The sequence below is a fragment of the Falco cherrug genome, chromosome 1 (genome assembly GCF_023634085.1).
Source record: "Falco cherrug isolate bFalChe1 chromosome 1, bFalChe1.pri, whole genome shotgun sequence".
In the NCBI taxonomy this organism is placed as follows: domain Eukaryota; kingdom Metazoa; phylum Chordata; class Aves; order Falconiformes; family Falconidae; genus Falco; species Falco cherrug.
In genome coordinates this window covers 112,273,891-112,298,607 of record NC_073697.1, presented here as the reverse complement: position 1 = coordinate 112,298,607, position 24,717 = coordinate 112,273,891, and the positions used below count along the sequence as shown (strand labels likewise).

General features: G+C 51.8%; 1 protein-coding gene across 15 annotated transcripts in view; it reads left to right on the top strand.

The window, feature by feature from the left end:
• The window catches only part of MSI2 (musashi RNA binding protein 2), a 255,916-nt gene that overhangs the window by 176,482 nt on the left and 54,717 nt on the right, over positions 1-24,717 (top strand). For all 15 annotated transcript variants that reach the window (XM_055720850.1, XM_055720870.1, XM_055720846.1 and 12 more), the window contains one exon: positions 20,515-20,597. In XM_055720850.1, coding sequence (XP_055576825.1) covers positions 20,515-20,597 — 83 coding nt within the window. The remainder of the gene's footprint in view (positions 1-20,514; positions 20,598-24,717) is intronic.

Genomic DNA, 24,717 nt, shown 5'->3' with positions numbered 1-24,717 from the left:
TTTAATACAGTTAATGATCCTCAGCTATAAATAGTCTGTTCCCGTTGACTGGCAATAAGGCTTTTGTACAGTGCCTCGCAGAGCTGCAAGTCTTTCCTTAGTTTGTTGGGTTTTCTTTTTTTCCCTCCGTATATACTGTAGGTCCTTTCATCCTGAGAGCTTTGCGCATCACAGCCCTCGCTCTCTGGGTCGGGAAGGGAAGGTCCCGCGGAGCAGGGGCTTGCCCAGGGAGGTGAGTGGATCAACAAGGTGGGGACTGGCAGCTCCATCCTCTGGTCCCTCTGCTCCCGTCTCCCCCAGGGATGGGGACAGGCTCCTCTGGGGCTCCCCACCTCTCCCGTGCCATGGTCTTCTGGGAGCGGCCAGCCCTTACTTCGTTAGTGAGACAGGCAGCTTCGTGTGCACTGCACCCCAAGAACTCCTGGTTGTCTCTCAGGTTGGCACATGGCTGTGGGCTCACGGGGAGCGTCTGCAGAAGGGGCTTTCTGGGCCTGGTGGCCACATGCTGCTGGGGCTCCAAGAGCTGGAAGCAATGAGCACTCAGTCCAAAGAAGCCCTTGTCCTGGCAGTGCCCTGCTCTGACACAGCAAATCCTTGAGCAAGTGTAAATCTGCGGAGGGGACTTGTCTGCGTGAAACCTGGCCTGTGCATTTCTCTGTGTTTTAGCTGCATCGTGAGCGGTTGCTGCTCCCCGTGGGTGCCTGCAGACCTCCGTACATTGCTTCACCCTTTACAAAATGTGACTTGAACTAGCTGAGAAGCCCAGGAGCAGCACTTAAAAGCTCAGAGTGCTGCAGATGTGCTGAGCCGGTTGCTGGAAACAGCGTGTGCGAGTCAGACGGGGTGTCAGGCTGAGCCACTGCGGTGGTTTCTGTCCTCAGCACTAGTTGAGCATCCCAGTAAATAACGCCCACGAAAAAGCGCTAAGACCCTGAACTGACTCCCCAGCTTCCACAGCAGCGATTAAATGGTGCGTTTCCCATCACCCAGAAGTTGCAGTGAGATTCTGCCACAGCTTTGTTCTCGAGTGCCTGCAGACACAATAGGAAAAGGTCATCGCATAAACACCGCTTCTCCAAAGGCAATTTCTTTGTCTGTTTTGAAAGCCGGGAAGCAAAGGGTATTCTAATCCGAACTGCTCTGCCTTCATGACAGTACCGGGAGTGCCCCCCCACCCACCCACCACCAGCCCTGGTTTTGGGCACAGCGTCCAGGCCAGCAGTGCTGCTGGTGCCGGAGGGGCACGCTGCCGTTCAGGCACGCTGCGTCCGTGGCCCTCGGGCTCTGCAGGGACCCTGGGCTTGTCGCACTGTGGGTGAGCAGGGAGGCTGCTGGGCTGGGCAGGAACGGGCAGGGGGGTGCAGCAGCCAGCAGCTTGGGGTCTGGGCCGGTAGCACCCAGGCTGTGAAAGCACCTCAGGGAACGCTCTGGAGTGTATAATTACTTCACCTTTTCCTTTGCCTCTGACTGCTGTTTGTGGCACTTTTGTTTTTAAGCATGAAGATTTCAGTGTTTTCCCCAACGGTTTGAACAAAGGTTGAGCATGTGGGGAAATCCATAAAACAATGTCACCAAAAATGCAAGGAGGAGAAGAAAGCTTTTAATAAAGCACTGCTGGGCGTATGCACCTGGGATCTGGGCTGGGATGAATTTGAACAGGAGGGAGGCTGCTGGAGAAGGTCATCTCTGAAGGTGGCAGATGAAAAAGCAGCATGGCTTGCTCTTCTCGGGGGAGCTCTGGCAGAAACCCATCGGTCCGTAGGTGTTCAGCTGGTCCGTCCTCCAGCACGATTCCCCAGCATCCCAGGGCTCAGCAGAGCAGCCGTCCTGGGGAAGGGGCTTGCACTCGAATCAGGGTGGGGGGAGATGGAGGGGAGCAAACTTGGAGGGAACTGTCACAGCAGGGAGTGACTTGGCTGTAGCTGCCCTGAGCGGGCTGCCAGGGGAGGTGGGGAGACAGCATTAAGGCGCTCGGTGGTGGCAGTATCGTGGTTATTTGAGGTCCGAGGCTCAGCAAAGAAAGTATGTCTTTTTTGCCTCATCCATCTATGCGTGGTCTCGAAAAGCAGCTGCAGAGGAAGGAAAGCATCCACTGTATCTGAGGAATGCTAGAAAGCATACCAGAATTATAGATGTGATTATTAACAAAGGGCTCTGGATTTTGCGCCTGTCTGAGTCTTGTTTTCCTTTTCCATTACCAGCAGATCCATTTTATAGAGCTGTTCAGCTCTGTGTGGTCCCTATTAAAAGTTTTGTTTCCCAGGGTGATGCTGCTCCTTTGTTGCGTTTGCTTCTTGAACACTTTATACTATCAAACAGCAAAACTGCTTTTATTGATGTGGCAGAGAACAATGGGATCTTTCCAACAGGGCTCCCAAAATACGCGCTTGGCTTTTTTTTTTTTTTTTTCATGCTTGGCTTCCAACAGTGGAAAAAAATGATTAAGATATGTTAGGTTTACTCTGGTCATTTCAATGGGAGATTGGTAATATCAACAAACGATTCCGGTAAATGGATTAGCTCCTCTGCTCCAGCCCGGCTGAGGCGATGGGTACCAGCCCTGTCCATGCGCTTTCCGACAGCTGGAAAAGCAAATGCGGCCGCGATCTCATGGTGCAGAGCGGGTTCAGCAGAGGTGCCGGTGCTGGGCCGGTGTCAGGTCACTGGGATGTGATTGCGGGCACACAGGACATGTGCGGCTGCTGCTCACACAGCGCCTGCACCCGCCGGCGCCTGGAGCCTCACGCTTGGTTCCTCCGAGGTGCAATTCCCTGTCTGTGCGTGGACAGGGAGCACGGGAGGCAAGAGAGAGAGCAGGCAGAGACATAAAACCAGTTTTGCTCTGTGTGTGAACTGAGCTTCCCTTAGCATCTTGGAACTGGCTTCGGGTTTTCTGTGTGAACAGATGGCAGGGTGTGTCTGCCATATAAAAGTATGTGCCATATTAAAAATTTGTGTGTGTATATATATATATTTAATAGCTGCTGTCAGCCTTTGCCCCTGGACATATGTAAAATCTGATGACTCCTGACTCTCTGGAACTACTATTGTAAAGACAAAGCTGATTGCCCCGTTTCCGAAGAGGAGCATGGAGCTGCCAATGGATGCTGGGGCTGGGAGTGACTGTGGTGTTAATGAGGAGACGCTGCGATGGCCACCAGCACTGCGTGGCTGGGACCCTGCGCTGCATTAGGTAACGCTTATTAAGAGACCCTCCTTGCAAGACGTTACTACCCCGAACAGCAGCAGGAGGGATGAGAAGTGGGCCCGGTGCGCAGCGAGCTTGCAGAAATACCTGCCAGCCGAGCAGGGACAGGGGCAGGGAGCGTGCGCTCTTCTGAAGACCCCTTTGGGGTGTGCAGGAAGGGTCCTGCGAGGCCAGGGGACAGCTGGAGGGGCTGGAAGGGTCCAGGGGCTGCTCGCCAGGGTCGGGGTCCCCACAGGGAGGTGGGCACAGTGCTGGCAAAGGCATCACATCCACAAGTTTTGATGGGTATAAAGACTCACGCAGTGCTCTGCCTCTGGTTAAGGAAGCCCAAGAGGGGTCTCAGGCGCATGCAGCATCAGATGCTTCTAGAAGCATCCTTTGGTTTGTAATGGTCTTAAAAAAACCAAAGGAACAAAACCAACAAAACCCCCCAAATGAAGTGGTGTTCAGGCTGCATTGGCTTGGCAGATGAGTACGTTTTCCAGCCTCAGGGAACATACAGGGGTTTAATTCTGTGAGTGCATGTGCTGTGTAATATTTTTATTAATTTGTCGGTTCTTTTGGAGGGCCTTATTACATGACTTTTGTTTTCTTTCAGATGTAGGGTGCTTGTTACAGCCCTTTGCTCGCCTACCTTCTGCTTCTAAACTGTGCGTTTCCACAGCAGATTGCATCTGGCTTACTGGGAAAGTCAAGAGTCTGTATATGGTGATTGAAGATTTCTTCTTTATATAGCGTCTTTAAAAAAAAAAGTGTAATGCCACTGAAATCAAAGCCTGGCTTTCTGCAATAAAGGGCCCTTTCAGAGGAGTCTGTCTCCCTTTGAAACAGGCATTGCCGGGGAAAAAAGGAAAGGGGAAAAATAAGGTTGCCGGTGCTCAGAGGAGTAAACAGGTGAGCATTGTTCATGTGAGTCCCGAGGAGCAGCCCTGCCTGCTCCGCAGCCGCTGCTCACACTGCTGGTTCAGCTGTATTTGCGTGCGCCTGGGCTCTGGGCAGCCGGTGGCCCCGCAGAGCTGCCGCTGCTTCTGTGCTTTCGGCGCGGCGGAGCGGTGCATCGGCACTCGGTGTGCTCGGGAAGGCAAGCCACCCTCTGCATCGCCGCCCAGCACTTCCATATACATTTAAGGTGCCTTTGGGACGAGTCCCTATCAGTTTAATCTGCAGGCGATTCTCAGGTTGTCAAGTAAAAGCTGATACGCGTTTCTAAATGGCGTTAATGTAATTGATGAGGGCTTTTCCCCCATTTACCAACTCTAAATATATATGTAGGAAAGTGATTATCTTAATGCAATTCATCATTTGCTTGAAGTGCATGCTAAACCTGAACCTGCTTACTCTGATAAGTATTTATGTACTGAAGGAATTGATGTTATCTCTCTTTGCCTGTGGTCTTGAACAAAAAGGCAGACCTCAAGCTTATATTAAAAAAGGGCAATTTCCCCCATCTCCTCTATTTCTTCTGATCAGGGCTTTCCTGGGCATGGCACACAAGAGGGATTTGAACTTTCTTCTGGTTTTTAACCCATGCACAGAGGAGGAAAGCCTGGGTATTTCAGCATTTGCAGGGATGTTTGAGGCTGCATCTTGCACCCCTCAGCCAGACTGCAGCGCGCTGACCTCTCCTTGGTGGTGGGAGCTGGTTTCCAGGAATAGCTGAGCAAATACTTTGCTCTTTACATGTGTATCCAGAGGAACAAATGGTGCATATATTCAAAGCATCTGTCATAGCCAGACACTCTTTCTCACAGTAGTATATGTTGTTTGCTTAGGCAAATACTGATACGGTGCATGAGCAGCAGGGATGGAGTCCTAGCCAAGGGTATTAATAATGTCCAGGAATGTAGTGTGTTGCCTGAAGCTCTAGCCTGGAGGGGTCATACTGCACAGCTCAAAGTATTGTTTTAACCTAAGGCTAAGCTTCTCATTTTTGCTGGTATTTCCCTTGACCCTAATCAGTATTTATTTCAATTCCTTGAATAGTTTTTTGTTGTTTGGTGCCTAATTCTTTATTCCTTTCCGCTATGATGTATAGAGTCAGCAGGGCAACAGGGAGTCCACGCTGTCCTTCCCAGCCAGGGCTGGCAGCGCTCTGGGATGCAGCCAGGGTGGGTAAAACATCCGTGCAGGCTGCAGACCTGTAAGAAAGTGTGTCACCGAGTATTTAATCTGTTTTCACGTGCAATAGCATTTGACCTGGAAGTGAGATGCAAATAGAACAGGTAAACCACAGCTGTGAAAAAGCAGATTAATGTAGACTTGGGACTTTTCTGCAGTGAGGGTCCCTTCGCGAGGCATAGCCTGTAGAAACATGCCCTCGCACACTCGTTCACGTGAGCTTTGTGTTGGAGCACTGAGCTGTGCCAGGCTGTGGTGTTGGGGCTCCACCAAGCTCACGTTGGCTCTCCTGTCCCCCACCAGTGCAAGACCAGTGGGGAGGGGGATGCCTTGGCCGGCGCGCAGCCCTGTCTGAGTGCTCTGCCCAGGGTCTGCAGCGGCAGCTGCCAGCAGCATCACCATAGCCTGCGTTGGAAGCATGCCCGTGGTAACGCGTGGCCTTTCACCTTCCCATTTATCTTAGCTGCTGCTTGTGTGTTAATGAGGAGAGACGCCTACATGTTCACAGGAAAGTGTCCTTCGCGTTGCGTTGCATCCCTGTAGTTTCGGGGGGAGGACTTTGTAACCTCAGCTGGCAGCCACTCAGCCCGGGAGCGGCATGTGTTTTGGGGGGGCACCCGCCCTGCACGGTGGGTCTGTCCCCCCCGCAGTCCTGAGCTGTCACACCACCGCTGCAGTAACCAGGTAGGCAGGAGTCACCTTGAGCGCAGCCTCTCAGCTGCTTGAAAAATTTCCCCCTGCGAAGTCAATTCTGTAGACACGTCATTTCTCTCGGGGTGCCTCTGGCAGCTGCTGCGCCCCTGAACTCTCTGGAGGTGGTAATTAAATTTTGGAGGCAGGAACAAGGAGAAGGTTCAGGGTTTGGCTGGTGCGTTGGAGAGGAGTAGTGGTGGTGGCAGGTTTTGGCTTCAGTCCTTTGCCACGGAGCTGTGTCGCACTTTTCCTCCACTTGCTCAAATCGAGTAGAAATCCCTGTCTTTTTGCAAATGGCTTTTTTTTGTCTGGAGGGACCCGTCGGCTCTGAGGACCCTGGGGCTGAGTGGGGCTGCCAGGCTCGGCAGGCGCTGGCTTACCAGGGCAGTGATGAACCTTGGCCCTGGCACCAGGTACATCCACGTGGGGGGACACTGATTTACTGGTGGCTTATGGGGTGAAGGAGCCTGAAATCAGAGCGTTGCTGACATGTGGCGCAAATGGGCCTTGGTGGGGGCAAGCTGGGGTATGCCCTCCCAGCCTCCCCACAAGGCACCAGCAAATTCCCCCGCTGTGGGTGGGCCACCCAGTGTCCTTCCTCCACCCGACCCTGGGGAGCCCTTCCCACCGCAGCTGGAGCACAGGCTGGCATGTTGGGAAGGGCTCTCCTCACTCGGGGCCACCCCAGGGACCCCTAGGGGCACCTCCTCGGTGGGCACGGCTGGGAGGAAGAGGAGGAAGAGGAGCTGCTGTGCGTGCCTCTAGGGACTGGGGGCTCCTGCATGCTGTTGAGGGTGCTCTGCCCCGGTGCTGTGCAGAGCCCACCAGCAGGGTTTCGGGGCAGGGAGGGTGCAAGGGGGGGAGGTCTCCACCTGCAGGAGCTCTGCCTTCAGCTCCGTTTCACAGGGCTGGGGAGGGGGGTGACAGCATCTTCCTCTCTCAGAGATGCGCAGAAGGTGGCAGGGCTCCAGTGTGTCCCGCTGGCACGTGGGGTGGGTGGGAGTGCAGAGCCCTGTGCAGGGTCACAGCAAGTGCCCAGCACTGTGGGTGCTCCGGTTTCCTCCTCTTTCACCACAAGCCAAGCTCCTGCTGCACTGACACGGAAGCCGCCCCATTCCTTGTGCTGTTACAGGTCTCTGGCTTTGCCAGCCGCATCCCCAAAATACAAAGGCACGTCACAGTTTGATGCTCTACTTTTGCAAAGTTGATAAATACTAAAAACTTCTGGTGGCCAGTCAGTGGTTCTTGGGAAGGGAGTGAGCTCTTCTGGGCTCTTGGTCACCGAAGGAACAACTCTGGGGAAGTGTACTTCCATTTTTTTAATAATCTATTTCTATAATTGAAGGATTTCAAATTTCTTTTGTAAGAGTCCATGCTTAAACATAGAGGCAAATACAACCAATAATGTGTACTTGAAGTTTAATGCAAGCTAATTCATTTTGGCACAGTCCCAGATATGCTGATTAAATGGCCTGTGAAGTGCTACAATATCTTGATAATGTACATTCTACATTTGATTATATAATCAATTGTGTTGCACCTAATAAAATTTAAATTTAGTGAAAAAGCTGAGAGCAGATTGTATCAGGTGCAGAGTGGGTCTCGGGCAGCTTTAAAGAAATTTCAGCAAGTGTACGGTGTGAAGGAGCATGCGTATGTGTATCTTCAAAATACCCGTCTGTAGTAAACCAGAGACTTGGTAAAACGTTCATCTTAATTTAGGGATTTGTATTAATTATTTAACATTTACAATTACGTAAAATACTAATTGAATTATTTTCTATTTACAATTATTTAAATTATTAATTTAATTATTTTAGGTTTCCAGTTATTCAAATTATTAATTTAATTATTTAAGATAAAAGACTGTGTCCAGAGCTCCTAGCCTCGCTGAAATTCCGGGGGTTGTGTGGCCACCCTGGGGGCTGTCCGTGAAGTCGGGGCACGGTGCGGTTCGTGCACGCGTGTGTCAGCCCCCACCTCTCCCGACTCCTCGGGCTGGAGCCTGGAGAGCAGCGGGCAGGGCTGGGTCCCTGCGTGCAGCATCACTCCCTTGCTTTGCTGCTGGCAAATTTCGTGATGTTTTCTATCCGTCGGTGACCTTGCACCACGTTTTTAAAACAGCTCGGATATTCTTGGCATTGGTTCTGTGGCGGCTTTAGACGGGATGTTCTGCCCCTCGGCCAGACCCAGCGCCCGGCACCGCGTGTTTGCAATGTTCTGCACCATCAGTGGGAGCGACCGGTGAGCGAGGGCAGAGCCACCCTTCACGGCACTTCCCTGCTCGGGGAACGGCGTGCGCGGCCCTGGGGAGGACAGCGTGGCCCCTCCAGCTCCTGCACCGTCTGCGGCATTTTCACTCCTGGTTGCAGCTGCAAGCTCTCTGCTGGCAGAGTCAGCCTGGGGTGCTGGCTCGCCCGCCTGGGGTGATTACTTGGCGTTGGGGGGGGCAGGGCTGTCCCCCCCACCCCGACCAGGCACCAGGGAGCAGCCACCATCGTCTGGCAAACACTCCTCATTCCGTTGCGGGAAGGTTGGCGCTTTCTGGGTGACTAGCTGTGGCAGGTTAGGGGGAATTTGGCCTGGATTTTATGGCCCTTTGGTAGGAGGCGGTTGATGGGAAACAAATGTGTTATGGCCCCAGACAAGCTGTTGCTACATTTTTTGTTTCATTTTAAAGCAGCACTATCAACCAGTTGGAATATAGGCCCGGAGTATCGCGGGGAGTAATCTAATTAGTATGAAGTCAATTCACTAGTTCCTTTTGTATCTCGTGATTAAATAAGTGGGAAAATGGCTTGAAAATTAGGTGCTAGAACAACCCAATTACATTTCTGTAGCTTTTTGTATTCAATTTCATAAACAATTTTGCTCTTCGCTAGTTAATCAGTGAATGCCTTTTTCCAGTTTGAAAAGCACTTTTGAAATTATAATGCAATTAAATTGTGTGTGGATGTTCTGGCATAGCGAGTGTGAAAGCTGGGGGCCTGGCAGCCAGCCATGTTGTACCTTGACAGTAATGAGTTCCTGAGCTGGCAGCTTGCTGGTGTCATTCATAATATTGTCCATGCTGGGTTACTGTAAAGCGCAGCCACCTCAACTACTTTCCAGCCGGTGTCACCAGGATCCGGGTGCCAGATCCACTGGCTCTCTTTGCGCCGGGGATGATTCCCTGGGAGTGGCACAGACCCGGCTGCAGGACCTGCTTGGAGCTCGCTGAGCAGATTGAGACGCGTGCAAGCGCACGGTGGAGTTTTTTGCAAAGTCCCAGAGAGCTGCGTGCTTGCCTTGAGCTTTCTTCTTTTCCCTGGGTGAGCCTATGAAGGGTTGGTAGGACAGGAGGAGGCAAGGGAGGCAAGTCAGAAGATGTCTCAGTGTCCTGTCCTTCTCCAAGTCGGGGTAGATCTGCCCTTGGTCTCGCTGCAGCCTCGCTACCTGACAGCTCCTGGCTCGGGGAAGCAGTCAGTCCGAGCAGCATCCTCTCACCGGGCTTGTTGTCCGCAGCTGAGCTCGCCCCAAGCTCCCACGTGGGCTCCGAAGCTGCTGTTTTTCTCACCAGCCCCAAAACCAGTAAGGGCTGGAGTGTTGTTCAGGCTCCTCTCTTCACAGCCAAAACGCTGTTGATCCATGCAGCATGTGCATCGCGTGCGGTGCCAAGTGGCATCTCATCGGATGCCAGCTGCAAACGACTTCCAGAGGCCCACTGGCTCTTTGAGGCCACCGGGCTGTGAAGACCGCTGCCCACTATGTGCTTCTGTGGCCTCTCTCCGTGGGCCTTTTAAGGTCTGAGTTTTTCAAAGCACGCTTTTTATTCTTGGTGGGTATTTGTCTTGTATGCAGCCCATTCGTGGCGAGCAGGAGCTCAGCTCAGCCTCCCGGGGAAGGGCGACCAGTCTGTGTGATCGCCACCTCCTGTGATTTACAGCCGAGCACCACAAAGGGAAAGGCAGAAAGCTGTGTTAAGAGAAAAAGAAATAATGTTAGAAATAATGACTTGCTTGGCAGGTTTTAACAAGTTCAGTAATGGTATTAGGTGCCCTTGGCTCAAGATAGTAACCTCCTCTTAAATGATCATTACCTGGCTAATAAAGACCTCAGAGCAGGTCATTACAGCTTAATTTAGACGTAGCATCCTGTTTGGTCTGCGCAGCATTGCCATCTTTCAAGCTGTTGAATCTATGGCCTGAACACCGTGGTTGGCACCTGGGGTTTGCTGGGGTTTTGCCTCTCCTGGCGGCTTGGTGGGGGGCTGAGCATCCCCTCAGTCCTGATGACCCTTCAGCTCGGCTGCTTGGGGGGGGGGGGGGGGGCCACGGGCAGGGGAGGGGACAAGGGGCTTCTCCAGCTCATCACATCAATTCTGCGGCAGCTCCTGGTTTTCATGAGCCTTGCTTCAAGGAGAGGCAGGAAAGAGTGATGGGAACAGATGACCCCATTTGGGAAAGCTTTTAAAGACGTGTTTAATTTCACATCTTTTTTCAAATCAATGGGCTTGAAACAATGGCTGCAGGGCTTTCCCCTGTTGCCATGTTGTTTCAGAGAATCTGTGGCTTTCAAAGTCTTTTAGGTAGTGTTTGCCCAGGCATCCCCTTGATGTGGGGACGCTCCCCTGGCCATGGCAGGACACACCAGGCGCACGCACGTTTCCCTTCCCACCAGCTCCCTCGGGAAGAGGAGCTGGTTTCAGAGCCAGGTAGGAAGGTGTGCAGGAGCAGGGGTCCGGCCCTGCCACCCACTGTGCCAACCCAGCAAAGCTCACTCGCGGATGAGCCATCGTGCTTCCCTAACCCCAACAGCAGCATGTTCCAAATGCAAGTAATTATAATAACCAGCCCCCACCCGCTAGTAATATTTTGAAGACATCTCTTTGATAAGCCCATCTTTTCAGCTAATTTCCTATTTCTGCTGAAAGCAGAGCATCTTTCCTCCTAGTTTTGTAAATCCGTTGTTAAAATGAAGAAAAGGAAATGGAAAAAAGGATCCCCCAAACAACAAACCCGTAACACCAGGCTCAGTGCTGCACCGCCTTTGTCAGCCCTGGATAGAATTATGCATCATGAATAAAACCTGCTGTCAACATGCATTGGTTTCAAAACATTAGAGCATATGGTATGTGATTATCTGTATTGTCAAATGCAATAAAGTGAATTTGGATATAATAAAAAATGTAATATTTTAGAAATTTGGTAATAAACTGTGGAAGAATTGACAGGCAGAGAGTATTTGACGCCTGTAGGCAAACAGATAAAGATGGCAGGACTTTGTGCTCGGCGGGCAGCAGCTAGTGCAGTCGCATTAGGAGCAGCTTGCTTCTCTGATGAGGAAGCCTAACCGGGGAGCTGGCACCGGGGAGCGACAGCCTTCACTCCTGCCCCTGCTGCCGACACCTGCCTTCTCGCTGCTGCTCCGCTTGTCCTTGTCCTCTGTAGGCAGGGGCAGGGGGCCCTGGTCTGCACCCTTTGGCTGCAGGAGAGGTGGCCGGTGGTCTCGGAGTGGCGATGGCAGCTCCCTGGGCTCGCCTCGTGGCACGGTGAGGGGCTGCATTGCGCTCGTTTGGGGGATGGAGATCAGCATCCAGGTTGGCCCTGGCTCTGCATGCTGCCAGCCCCACTAGTGGACAGGCAGGAGTGTTGGCTTGAAGCATGAGGTTTCTATTCTGGTTGTTAGGCAGATTAATTGGATTTTACAAGTATTTGGGGTTTTCTTTGATACCAGAAAGAAATCTGTTAGATTATGCCGTGCGCCTCCCACCCAGCTGCACTTCCATCCATTTTGTACCACTGACTCGTTAAGAGAGCTGGGAAATCCGTACCTGAGCTGAAAGGAGCAGTGGAAAGCTGTGAGGAGCAAGAGTGCATCTGCTCCCAGGTGCTCCCAGAGATCACTTTCTCCTTCAGCATCTCACATTTCAGCCCGATGCTTTAATTCTGAGCTGCTGACAAAAACGCGCCTGCTGAGACACGATGTCTGCAAGGGAGAGAAGCTGGGTCGGGAGCAAACCTGGGGGCTTCCTGTGCAGAAAATTCAGATGCAAAAAATGCCGATGTAAGTGTACCACACGTACATGCAATCTTTCTTAGGTCACCGCTAATGCTTCTAAATGATCTGTGAATGCATTAATGGTTTCTGTTAATTAACAATATGATAAAACTGGCATTTAGTAAGTTGGTGTGTAGTATGCATTTCAGTCATTATGTACTCAGCGCTTTGGTTTGATTTCAGAATGTTAATAGGTTAACATTTTAATATAGATTTGTTGTTATGAAAAATGTCTTACAGAAAGCGCAGGTCCCGGTTACGTTTGCGTGGGGTTCCCCTCCCGCAGCCTGGCACCAGTGCCACCATGAGGGCTTCAGCCAGGACCCCTGGCAGGGCAGGCACGCATGCCCCCACCTGGAGAGCTTCTGTCAGAGTGGGGCCTTTGAGAGAGGGACGAGTCCCTGTCGCCCTCGTCCTCCCATCAGGGAGAATCATTCCCCAAAACCAGCCTGGGTGGCTCTGCCTGTTCCGAGGGGCAGGCTGCTGTGTGGCACGGCGGCTGTGCTGCCCAAGGTGCCTTTTTGTTGTGGTTGCTGTTGAGCAGCTCTCTCTGCAAATGCCGTGCGGTCGTGGGAGGACGGAGCAAGGAGCCTCGGCCTTGCAGCTTTTCAGAACAAAAGCAAAGGAGTCTCTCGCTGGTGCCCTTTATCCAGCTGCGCAGCTGGCCTCGGCTCTTTGCTCTCCTGCGGCGCGGGTATTGAAACGCTAGCACCTTGTATGGAGGTTTTGATCTAAGGCAGTTGTCTGCTGATTTAATTTTGAGAATTTACTCTCATGTCATGGAGTATATATTGACACTTTAAATACCTGCCCTTGTCTGCCAGGAGAACCTGACTATTTTCCATACCCAACCCGAGGTGCAGGTGAGCACCAAATGGATGTGTAGGCTGCTCTGTGTTGATGGGCGACGTTCACCAGAGCACTGCTAGGCAGCACACTTTATAGGTCAATGAGGGTGATGTTTTCTATGCTAGACCAGAGGTGTTAACCTGCTCTTTCTCCTTCCCCCTCCTGGTGCATCCCTCTCCTGGCCTGGCTGCCGTGAGGGTGGGTTGGGATCTGGTTCTCCCTGGAGCAGGAGGTGTCTTCAGGTGGTACCTTCAGGTGCGGCCATCGCTTTTCCCGGCAAACCCTTTCTTGAAGCTAAGGAGGTAAAATCTGAGACATGTGCGCCTCAGACTAAGGCTGTATTCTGTGAATCGGGAGAGAGTTGCTTCTCTGGAAACCAAACCCTCTCCTTCTGTGTGCCTGCAGCACAGGAAATTGGAATAAGAGGAAATAGCAGGTTAGAATCGGCAGCTTTTATCCAAGAGGGTTTTGAGCTTTAACGAGCTGAGTTGCAGTATGTCAGATGAAAACTTTGAGGAAGGGACTAGAAAGCGGAGGGGGAGGAAACGTGGGACCTGGACCACAAGGAAGATTTAAGTGATTTCTCCAAAGACACAACATAAGAAGGTAGCGAAGTCGGGGCTGAGTTTTCAGGTCCTGGCTGTTGGGTTCTGGTGCTAACAAACAGATGGTTTTTCCCAGAGGCAGGATGAAACCCACAGGTCTCTGTTTCCCAGACTCTCAGGATAATGACTTGAATTACCTTCGCAGACAGCAAGAAGTTAGAAACATACATGGTTTGCTGTCTGAGCAATTAAAATGTCCCAGCCGCTCCGCTTGGTTCATGCTGTTTGTCTGTAAAGACGAGACCCAGTGATGGTGATTACAAGACTTGGTTTCATGCCCCCCTCTCTGCCCCTTCTCTGCATGTTTATTATATTTCTATTTTTTTATAAGGTGGCTTGGCAGTCTGGGATGCGTGGTAGCTTACTAAGTAACTTTTTCCCCTCTGATTACAAGGGATGTGTGAATAAAGTAGAATGGTATTGATTCACACCAATCTATGCATCGACTGTGTGGGAGCCACTTGCAATTCCCAGCAGCACCAGAAAGCTTTGCAACAGGGAGAAATATGACCAGGCAAGTTGAGAAAATAAATTAAACTAGTGTCAACTTTTCTTATTTCTTCCTTCATAATTAATGGATGGAATGGGGCTCGTTTATCAAGAAGAGGAAAAATTAATTGACACGGGCTTTAATGTTATTATACCTGGCTTGTCTGGTCACATTTCTTAATTTTTAAATTATTTTTTACTTTCTGAAAGGCATTTTGTTACAGTTTACAGGACCAGCTGCCAAAGCTATTGGTACAAACAAGAAGGCAGGTGCATAAATAATGCCACAGCAGGACTGGACTTTTCTGTTTCAAAGCTTAAGTAACTTAAATATGGGGAGAAGAGGCATGAAGCAAACACAAACGAGCAGATCAGGTACTGAGCCCTAACACAAAAGGGGAATGCAGCCTGAACTAATATTTCTTCATTACGATGCCGTGTGCTGCAGCGGGTGTCAGGCTGGATATTCCCATCCGTCAGTACAGCTGTTCCTCAGGCAGCGCCTGCGCTGGAGGCCATGGACCCCCCAGGGACCACGGACCCCCAGGGACCCAGGGCCACGCTCCCACTGTGGCAGCTGGGTTGGGAGCCTGGAGCGGGACGGTGCCGCGGGAGCACGTTACATGTGTAAGAGGAGATGGATCCTGCATTAATGAGAGCACCAGCAGGCGACTGCCAGGTTATTCTTGCCTAGCAGCAGGAGCGAGATTTAAGCAGAGCCTGCATCACTTATTGGTATGATGTGGACCACGTAAATCTCTTCCTTTCTCCTTCTGTGCTCTTCTCTCCTGCCCTTGGTCTTTGGGTTTATTGTGCAGGCACAATAGAGCCTCAGTGATTACTTACTTCCCAGAACCATGCAAGGAGCTCTCTGGTGCTTTGGCATGCTGTAGCTGCGGTGAGAGGTGGTCCCAGCTGCAGAGACCCTATGGTCCAGCCAGACAATACAGACACAGCATGGGTGAAGAGGAGCGCTGCAGATGAGATGAAGTGGTTGGTGACACATCATCAGGTGAACCCGAGACAGCCTGGGACTTGAAACCGGCTCCCCCAGGTCTTGTTCCCATGCCTTCATCCACCAGAGCATCTTTCCTGGTGGCGGAAGAGCCTCCTCCCCCAGCAGCGGTGCCGGCACAGAGGGCGGTGGTGTATGTGCCACTGGTGAAGGCAGTTTGGGCTCAGGTGCCGGACTGCAAGCTGGTGATGGAGGTGCCGACAGCCATGGCACTGCCCTGGCTGCGTGAGGTGGGAGGCACCCTGTGGCCAGTCGTCCTGGTTTGCCCACCAGAGCCCTTCGGGGGCTGACCCCAGTGTTAGCCTAAGTTTAACCTTTCTGGCGCGGGATGCGATCACCTTGTTTTCCTCACTTTAATGCGTGCACGGGCTTGGGAGGGTGAGACCTCTAACCCGCTCAGCTGCTTCCGTGTAGTTCTGCTGATGAGTGACGTTCTCTGTGTGTGCAAACGCAGCTGCAATATATGTCACTGTACACACAGATAAAACTCAGGCTGTGGAAAAGTTGCTGCCAACTAGCAAGGGAGAGTGGATATATTTCATCGCAGTGGTGTCGTCATCTCAGCTATATTTTACCGAGGTTGACATAAAACCTCTCAAGTGACAACAAAGGTGTGAAATATAGTTAGGTCAAGTGTGAAAAAAACAAAATGCAGAACACAGGAGCACTGACATTTGATATCTTCTGTATGGCTTCTTAATATTATTAATGGCTTCTGCTGTTGTTTTTTTTTAATTATTTTAATCTTTTTATGGTTTCAGTCACTTTCTTTGAACATTTCCCTTATTTCTGAATTCTGTGGCAGAAAGCGCTGCAGCTGAGCTGTCTCCTGCTGCACGGAGCCGTCCGCCCTCCGACCTGGGCAGCCCTTCTGGCCGAACAAGGCTCTGGGTCAAAGGGGGCTGCTTGGAGCAGCGAAGGTGTCTCGGGGGATGCATCCTGTGCCCTCGGACCTGAGGGGGCTGGGCTGGCATCTACAGGCTTGTTGGAAACGTTTCCGGGGGAACTTAGGGTCATTTGGGTACTTGAGACTCTTGATTTGCATGAAGAAATGTGTTTCCCCGGATTTCCCTTCCCCCAGAATAATTCAAGTGTGTCTGCTCCCTCGTGAAAAGGCCCCTTGTGTGAGTGACCGTTAACAAAGGCTCCTCGTGCCAGGCAGCCGCCCGCAGGGGCTGCTCTGCAGGGTGCTGAGCACCCACACCTTGTTCTGCTTCAGCTGAAGGCAGCTGCATCCTTTGGTAATTGACCCCCAAATGTCTTAGCTTCTAACTAGCAGATACAGAAAGTCCAGTGAGTAAAACAAGTCACCTGAAGAAGCAGCCTCTGCTGAGCACCCACCGCGTGTTGCTGGAGGCAGGAGCCGCTCCGTGGCCACACCAGGCTGGAGCAGACCCACAGCGGGGGGGGGGCTGGAAGTGAGCCCCCTCACACCGAAACCTGCCGTGGGGGCCACCTCCCTGGCACCTGCCCGGGGGTTCCTTCTGCCATCCTCGAGAGCCCCCGAGCCCCATCCATCATCCCCATCCCTCTGAGATGAGGCCTTGGCACCTCCACATCTCCGTGTGAACATGGAGCGGCCCTGAGCGCGGCTGTGGTGCTGGGACAGGGCGGGAGGGAGGTGCTGTGGGGGCCATGGGATGGGAGATCTCCAGCTGCTTCCCGCTGCTGGTGGGCCCAGGAGGGCAGCGGGGGTGCCCGGTGCGGTGCGGTGCAGCACCACCCTGTGCCAGCAGGCCACCAGCACTGGTCCCAGCTGAGCCACCTTCCACAGCACCTGCAGAGCAGCTTTCCGCGGGACAGCCTCCTCCGCCTCCTTCCTTCACCCGCTGGCCCCTGGCAGCCAGCCGGAGCTGGGCACCGGCCTGTTCCACAGGCAGAGCAAAGCCCCTGGCACTGGGGCCAGGCCTGGCACCCACCCCCGGGACCCCCGACCCTCAGCCGGCGGCAGGACAGCGCGAGTGGCTCCTTGCCCTGAGCAGATGCTAACGGGGGGCATCACCTGAAGGTCTGGAGGCCACCTCTGGGCTTCCTCCAGCAGTGGCACCTGGCTTGGAGGTGCTCGGCGGGGGGCATCTGTTTGCTTATTTTATTTTTTTCCCCTCTTCTTTGTCTTTTCTTTTACAGAAAAGATATTCAAATGAATATTCAGTTTTATTCATTTGAATAAAAAACCCAACCGTTTGACTCTGTTAAATGCTTATCTCTTAAATAGAGCTTGTTAGCTTCCAATAATAGCTTCATTCAGAAGGATGCAGTATAATTTCATTTTAAAATGTGTGCTCCTTGACAACCGGAATCCTATTTATGTCACCATTTTAAACAGCCTTCTTTGTTTTGTGTTAATCTTTTTCATACACTTTCTGAGAACCCTTTTTTTGTTGACTTTTAGTACCTCTCAGAAGAAATAATTGTCTGTTTAGTCCAGGAAGGTTTCTGAGAGTGTTGGTAATTTAAAAATGAGCATGTATTCATTATGCTAACTAATAAGGCACGTATGCAGTAATATTTTTGTGTGTGTACAATTACTAAAAGGTGGAATCTGATATTCAAGAAGTGAAACCAGAAAAAAGGATCCATTATCTGCCACTTTTAAGAAGTTTTTAATTCTGGGGTATACAATCTCTTGGGGATTCTTCATTTCAGGAACCATAGCATCCCTTGATTTAGCATCCTATGGATTTTTAAGTGCCTGTATATGTGCAGATTAAAATCCTCTGGTTGCTTCTCAATCAGTTGAAGATGTCGGTAATCGTGAAGGTGAAACGCTGCCAGCCTTCAGCTCCGGCTGGAGCACCCTGTGTGGGCTCTGGGTGTGACAAGGGACGGGGGGCAGCGCTGGGGTCCCTCACCAACCCACCAGGGCTGGGCTTTGGTGCCAAACCAGCCGGGCTGGCCTGTGCCAGGTGGCACCGATCCTTTAAAAACCTGCAAATGAGTGTTGACACCTATGGATTGTTATTTTTTTCTTGTTACAAAATCTGTAAATGCAGAAAGCTGGGTAGCTATCTGATTTAATTAGACAAATAATTTCTTGATAAAGCTGTATTTAAGCCATATGGGGTGGATGAGAATGGGAAACGTGTTTCCAAATCCAAATGTGTAATGACTACAGTGGGCTTTCTTGCAGTGTTACGTGTATTAAGGCTAATCTCCTCTAAATTCCCTCTCTCCTCCATCCTGGCAGTGAGACCTGACAAAAGTTGAAAGAGAAATCCTCAACTACAGTACTTGCTAATGAGTTACTAATGATGAAGATGTTGCTGGTGCTCAAACAATTAATGGCTTGTAGACCCGGACTGGCCATCTCGTTGCGCTGGGCAAGGCTGGTCCCTGGTGACACGCTGCTCCCAGCTCCGGTAATTGCCCATGCAGTGTGCTCCAGGATTCCTGGGATGCCGTATTCAGCCAGTTAACCACAAAAAATTTAGTTTTAACTACAGGTCTGTTTAAGGTAGATTTAGAGGGAGTAATTTCGAAGGCAAATGAAAGACTTTAGTTAAGTAAAATCCTTCAAGCTGCTACATGCTTTAAGTGCAAAGCAAAATAGTGCTCTGAGCACTGGGTTTGAGTCTGATGCACTCTTGGATGGTGTGTCATGCCTCGGAGGAGACCTAGAAACTGTTTCTGGTGGGGTTTGCCCCAATAAGAGGGTCCAAAGAGGGATGGGAGCGTTCCTTATTGCTGCACGTACTGTGCATTCCCAAACAAGCGTCTGGGAGCTGCTCAGACCTCACCTTGAAACGCTCCTCACAGCTTCAAATGTTGTAGCCTGCCAAGTGTATCTTGTACCCGTAGGTTGCCAAAACCCCTGTATAGTTTTAATATTTTGTGCTGCACCCCATCAAAGCAAATCTAGCATGTGTTGGGAAGGATGGAGTGGTGCTTTGGGACCCCGGCACAGAAGCTGCTGGTGGCTGGGTGCCTGCTGGTGCCAGGGGTCTGGGGGGGCAGGGGGTGCCAGCACGGTGCGCATGCTGGAGGGTGCTAGTCACAATGGGAAGGGTCAGTAGCAAAGCCGGCTTCGCTGCTGTGTGCCCCCCAGCTGGGGCTTGGGGTGGGCGCCACAGGACAGACAGACACACGGCTGGCAGCAGATGGGAGCCGGCTCATCAGTCAGCAGAGACCAAACAGCATTAGTGCGGTGCGTGGCTGAGCGGAGGGATGCTCTTGGGCAAAACTGCCTGTGGAGAGTAACACCGGGCAGCGCTGGGCTCCCCTCCATCCTCCTTCCCCCTCGCCCCAGCCTGGGGCGAAGGCTGCCAATGGGGATGCCCACCCTCCAGCTCGCTGGACTCAGAGCCTGGTGCTGTGAAGACATCACGTGCCGTCTTACCAGTGTTGGGTCCATCAGTTTTCAGTGTGGTTTGGGGGATGGAGCTCATCCTGTTGTTACATTTTTAAGATTTCATTAGCTTAATTGGTGTCGATGTTGACTCATCGAGCCTTTGCCAGAAACGTAGCACGTTAGATTGGGTTTTGTTTGTTAGCTTGATACTTTTTTTTTTTTTTTTTTAAAGGAAGGAGCAGGGAACATGCCTGTGTACTGCTGTGGTGGGCTGCCAGGTTTCTGTAGTGTGGCCCCGGCAGAGCAAATGTGGTGTACGGCTACAGGCAGGCAGCAGGCATCAAACGGCCCTAAAGCAGCCCCAACCCACTGCTCCTTTGAAGCAGAGAAAAGAGAGGAATGATTAGATCAGAGGCCTTAAATGTAATGGTTTCGTGGAGGCCTCAGGATGTCCTGATGAGGTATTAGAGGAAGTAATTCAGGAAGAAAGGGACAAATAACCACCTCCGGAGCCCAGCTGACCCGCGGGGCCGGCTGCATCTGTGCAGAACGGAGTTGCGGTGGCTGTGCCGCCCGCCCCGGCACGCAGCAGTGGGGACATTTGGTGTTTGCTCAGAGCAGGTGGAAACAGAGTGCTGCTGCGTGTTTGGGGAAGCATTGGTATTTTTTTCTTTGCCAGGGCTAAATGAGGAATCATCTTCTGTCTTCCTGGGTTTTTATTTTTTGGAGCCGTGTAATGAGTCAGCTCTAATGGAGAAGTCCCATGGAATTAAACAAGAGATAAAATCAATATGGTTCCATAGAAATATAATTGGGTTTGTAGAGATTGCTCTTAAAAACCTATAAGGTTTAAAAGAAAATATGGCCTCATTGTAGTTTCTGAGCCATCGTGTAACTGGGATGTAACTATCCATTAAATTCTGCAGGATGGATCAAAAAATCCATAAGGAGGTTTTAATTCCCCATTAAATCCTATGGAAGAGCTGGAACAGAACCGTATTAATTTTCCCCGAGACAATGCTTCTTCCCTCCATTAGTCTGTGATAAGTTCAGCAGCAGCTCCATAGACAGCAGGTGTGTTTACACATGCATACTTTTATGAAAGTTTTCTGGAGTCCCGATGGCTAAGTAATGCTTTATTGAAGTGAAATTGTTCAACTTAACTAATACTTTCCTTTCCCCCTCCCCTTTTTCTTTCTTTATTAAATAGGATTTGGCTTTGTAACTTTCGAAAATGAAGACGTGGTGGAAAAAGTCTGTGAAATTCATTTCCACGAAATCAATAACAAAATGGTAAGTTGTGTTCGGCAGCGCGTGTCGGCGGCAGCGAGCTCTCACCCTTTGTCACAGCCATGTGCCATGCCTGGGTGGTGGCCCTGGGGGATACCCTTCTCCTGAATGGGGTGCCGGCCACAGCGGGGGGGTCATGGGAGCAGGGTGTTGAGGCTGGACCCCACTCCCGTCCCCGTGCCAGCCGCACAGGTGCCTGTCCCCACAGCAGCGCAGGCACTACCAGCAGGCTCAGGCAGCCGCCCCGGAGCATGTTTGGTGTGGGAAGCCAAAGGGCTGAAGATGGGGTCAGACAACCTGCTCCACTCCTGCGCCGGCCTTGGAGAAGCCCTCCTTCTCCCACCCGGCTCCCGGGGGAGCCGTGGCAGCCACTGCCGGCTGCCTTTCGGGGTCTGGAGGAGGGCAGTGGACTGGGCAGCTGCTACAGGCAGCGCGCTCCCAAAATAGCTCCTGTGTCATGGTGCTGCTGCCTGATGGGCCGTGTCCCCTGGGAAGCTGTGGCTCTGCCGTCGAGCCGCAATCGCTTCCCACCCAGGCCCAAGCCAGGAGCCGGACCCTGATGAAGTTTCTCCTAAACGACAGTCGGGTCCCAGTTTGTGGGTTGCCCTGTCAGTAAAGCCACTGAGCCGGATGAAAAAGGGCATTCGTATTTCAATTGATGCAGTAACTTTGATATTTTGAGCTAAAATATTCTTTTTCCCTTTGTCAAAACATCCTTTGCTTCTCAAATGTGTATTCAGATATGCATTGTATATTGGTCTGATATGTGTTCACAGACTTTAAATTCAATAATAGAGCTTTTAGTGTGGATAAGATCAAAGCAATCTCCTTGGCATATGCTGGAGGCCTGATTCAATATTTGACTTGCTAATTTTTCCCAGGGCACTGAAATAATATTCCTCATATTGTTCCTCACTGCAGTAGGCATCCGAGACAAAAGTGAGGGTCTCCTTGGCAAACTGAGGGGTGGGATGGCAGGGCAGGGCTGGGGCAGTTCTCCTTGTCCCATGGGAAGCCTCTCGCTCCATCTCGGATGGGTGCCGCCGGCTTTGCCACTGCCCTGTCTGAGCACCTCGCTGCTTCCCCAGCCGCTCCTGCTCCCAGGGTCTCCTGCCGCTGGCGATACCTCGCGTGGGTTGTAGGGGAGGCTCCTTCCCCTCCATATAGTTACTAAATGCTGGTTCATCTGCCTTAAAACAAAAAGAACAACCCCCAACCACCCCCATCCCAGCATCCCGACGACAGACCCAGCAACAATTAGAAATGCTTGGAATTTAAACTTAATTTAGGTAAGATCATCAGCTGGGAGGGGAGAGCTACAGTGCCATGCTCCGGGGTTTTCCTCCCACTCTGTGGCGGGTGGGTGTGTGTCGTGTCCTACTTTGTAGGTTAGTGATTTCACACGGTGGGTTTCTCTCTGGAGCAAGGCTGGCCGTTGCCTGGTGCAGATCAGCGCTGCCCGGCATGGCCCTGGCAAGGTGCTGGTGTGTCCCGGCAAAGCCGGTGCCAGCAGTGGGGCAGAGCGCACTGTGTGATGCTTCGTAGCAGGGCGTGAAGGGGATGTGGAGGATGCAACAGGATGAAAACACATGAGGAACAGCACAAGGAGCAAAAGAAACAGCATAGGCTGTTGGTGTTTTGGTGTGGCGCATAATTAAAATAGATTCTTCCCGGCTGTCTGCGCCTGCCTGGTGCACGATCCAGGTGCCACGATGCTTTGAGCATTCTCTTCTTGTCACTCCTTCTAGAGCACTAATTTTAAAAGCAGCCCACGAGGGAGGAGATGAGACATAATCCTGTCTTGGGACTGACTCATCATATTGCTGATGTGTCTGCAGATTAATTACCAAACAAACCCAGGCAGGGGCAGGAGGGCTTGTGCACGTGTGTGTGACCCTGAGCCGGTGCAGTGGCTGGAGCTGACACACAGCTGGCTGAGGGTCAGAGTTAGGCATAGGTGCACTTTCCACAGCACCCTTGAAGACAAACTACTCTCACTTCATTTTTAACACACCCCCTTCTAGCACTGAGCCCCAAAGGGGACGGGTTCTCACAGCCCCAGTTGAGGCGATGAGGTTTGCAGCCCCTTGGTGAGCTGGGACAGGGACCCCCATCCCGTCCCCATGCATGTCCCCATCCCGTCCCCATGCATGTCCCCATCCCTGGGCTGCTTGGCTGGAGCATCCATGGCTCCACAGGCACCAGCTCACCCTGAGCTCACTCTTTCCTGTCTCCTGAATGCTGCCATTTCCCAAAATGTGGGGGCAGGCAAAGGGTGGCAGGGCTGCTGTTGTTCACCAGCCTATTTCTAGCCTCCCGTCTCTGTGGCAGGCTATTTTTAGCCCACCCATTCTCCTGCTGCTGCCATCCGTAAAGCTTAGAATGTCAAACGTAATATTAAAGGAGCAGTGTGAAAGTAAAAAGAAAATGCCAGTGAGGTATTTAATAAATGAAACTTGGAATTTACGTGGGAGGCTAAAGATGCTCTCCAAACATTGCAGGGTGGAACAAATAAAGCCCAAACAAGCTATTCCCAGCCTACCGTTCCTTTGACACAAACAGGCTGCTTTGCAAAGAGAAAGCTGGTTTTCTAAGAGGATGCAAAAGTAGCTGAAAAAGAAATGTGACAGACTAATTTATTTTCCTTTAGATCCCACTGTGATAGAGTCGTTCATATCGGGGATATGTGGGACAAGCCCGGGTGAGCGGCGCGATGAACCGAGCCTGGCCCAGGCGCTTGGCACTGAAGTCAGGTTCTCAAGTCAGGCTCTGGAGCAGCTGGCAGAAATGTTGGGCTGGCTTAAAATAGGCTTCAGCACTGCGTAGCACCTGTGTCTGTTTCTCACGGTGGGGTTTTGGGGGGGTTTTATTGTGCACATTTTTTTAATATACCAGTATTCTTCAGGCTTCTCCCCAGACTGGCAGCCTTCACTGTGTGGTGACGTTTTAGACGTGTGTTTCACACACCACGTGCCTTTGGGTTTTCATCCAAATGTTGTGTAGTCTAAGGCACCTCCATCCCTGGAAAGACTAAACCGCGCACTACACGCAGAAGGCAGGAGGGAGCACAAGACCACCAGTATCCAAGGGCCCTGCAGTTACTGGGAGCAGAGGAAACACGATGGGAAACCAGAAAACCACCCCCAGCCTCACACAGATGTTTTGGGAAGCTACAAAGGATGTTTTGGGTCCTTTGCCAGCTGGGCGCCGTGGAAGGCAGAGGTCAACCCCTAGATGTGGTGTTGGGCCTCATGCACAATCCTGCTGCCTCTCCAGTTGGTGCCCTACTGGTGGTGGTGGCAGCGGGTTTGCAGGCTGTGTTGGGGGCTACAGGGAGCGTAGTGCAGGCTGGGGCATGCCACGCTGCTCAGCTGGCTGCAGGTGTGACCTGGGCTGCAGGCCTGTGGGGTGTTGCCGGTAGCTGCTTCTGGAGCAGATGTCTTCGGGCGGGCTTGGCCAGGCGACCCTGCTGCTCTGTGTACCAAGCATCTGGGCCCAGAGTGGCTGTAGGGCTGGAATGGGACGTGGCGTTGGCTTGCCAGGAAGGCATGTCAAGGGACAGGGGGGGAGGGTTGATGGGCATGAGAGATTTGTGTGTGGGTGTATGTTTAATCTGGGTCCAGAAATCACCCTTCTCCCTTGTGAGCAAATTGCTTTAGTGCTGTAAGTGTGTTCTGATCTTTTGTCCCAAATCTGCCCAGTGCCCCAGCTCATCACACCTCGGTGCTCCCTCACCCTTTCCAGCCTCCCCATGGGCATTAACCCTCATTTTACCCTCCAGGCCGATAACCAGAGAGTTAAGAAACCACCTCCAGTGAAGAAAAATTAGACACAGAAGCTTCAGTTTGAGGACCCTCCTGCAGTCCCTGGGGAACTCTTCAGAGCTGGGATTCTCCCTTCTCTCCTCCATGAGGCATTTGGGCACCAAGGCTCAAAGTGTGCCTGCCTGTGGGGGCTCTGGTGGGCAGCAGGTCAGGGGGAAGCATTGCTGCTTGTTGTTCCCTGCTGCAGGATCGCTATGAGCTTGTAGAGCTGGAGCCTGACGTCTGATGGGCTGTTGTGGGAGAGCACCTGTGGGCTCTGCTGTGAGCTGTTGTGCAAAGGAGCCGATGGCCATGGTGAC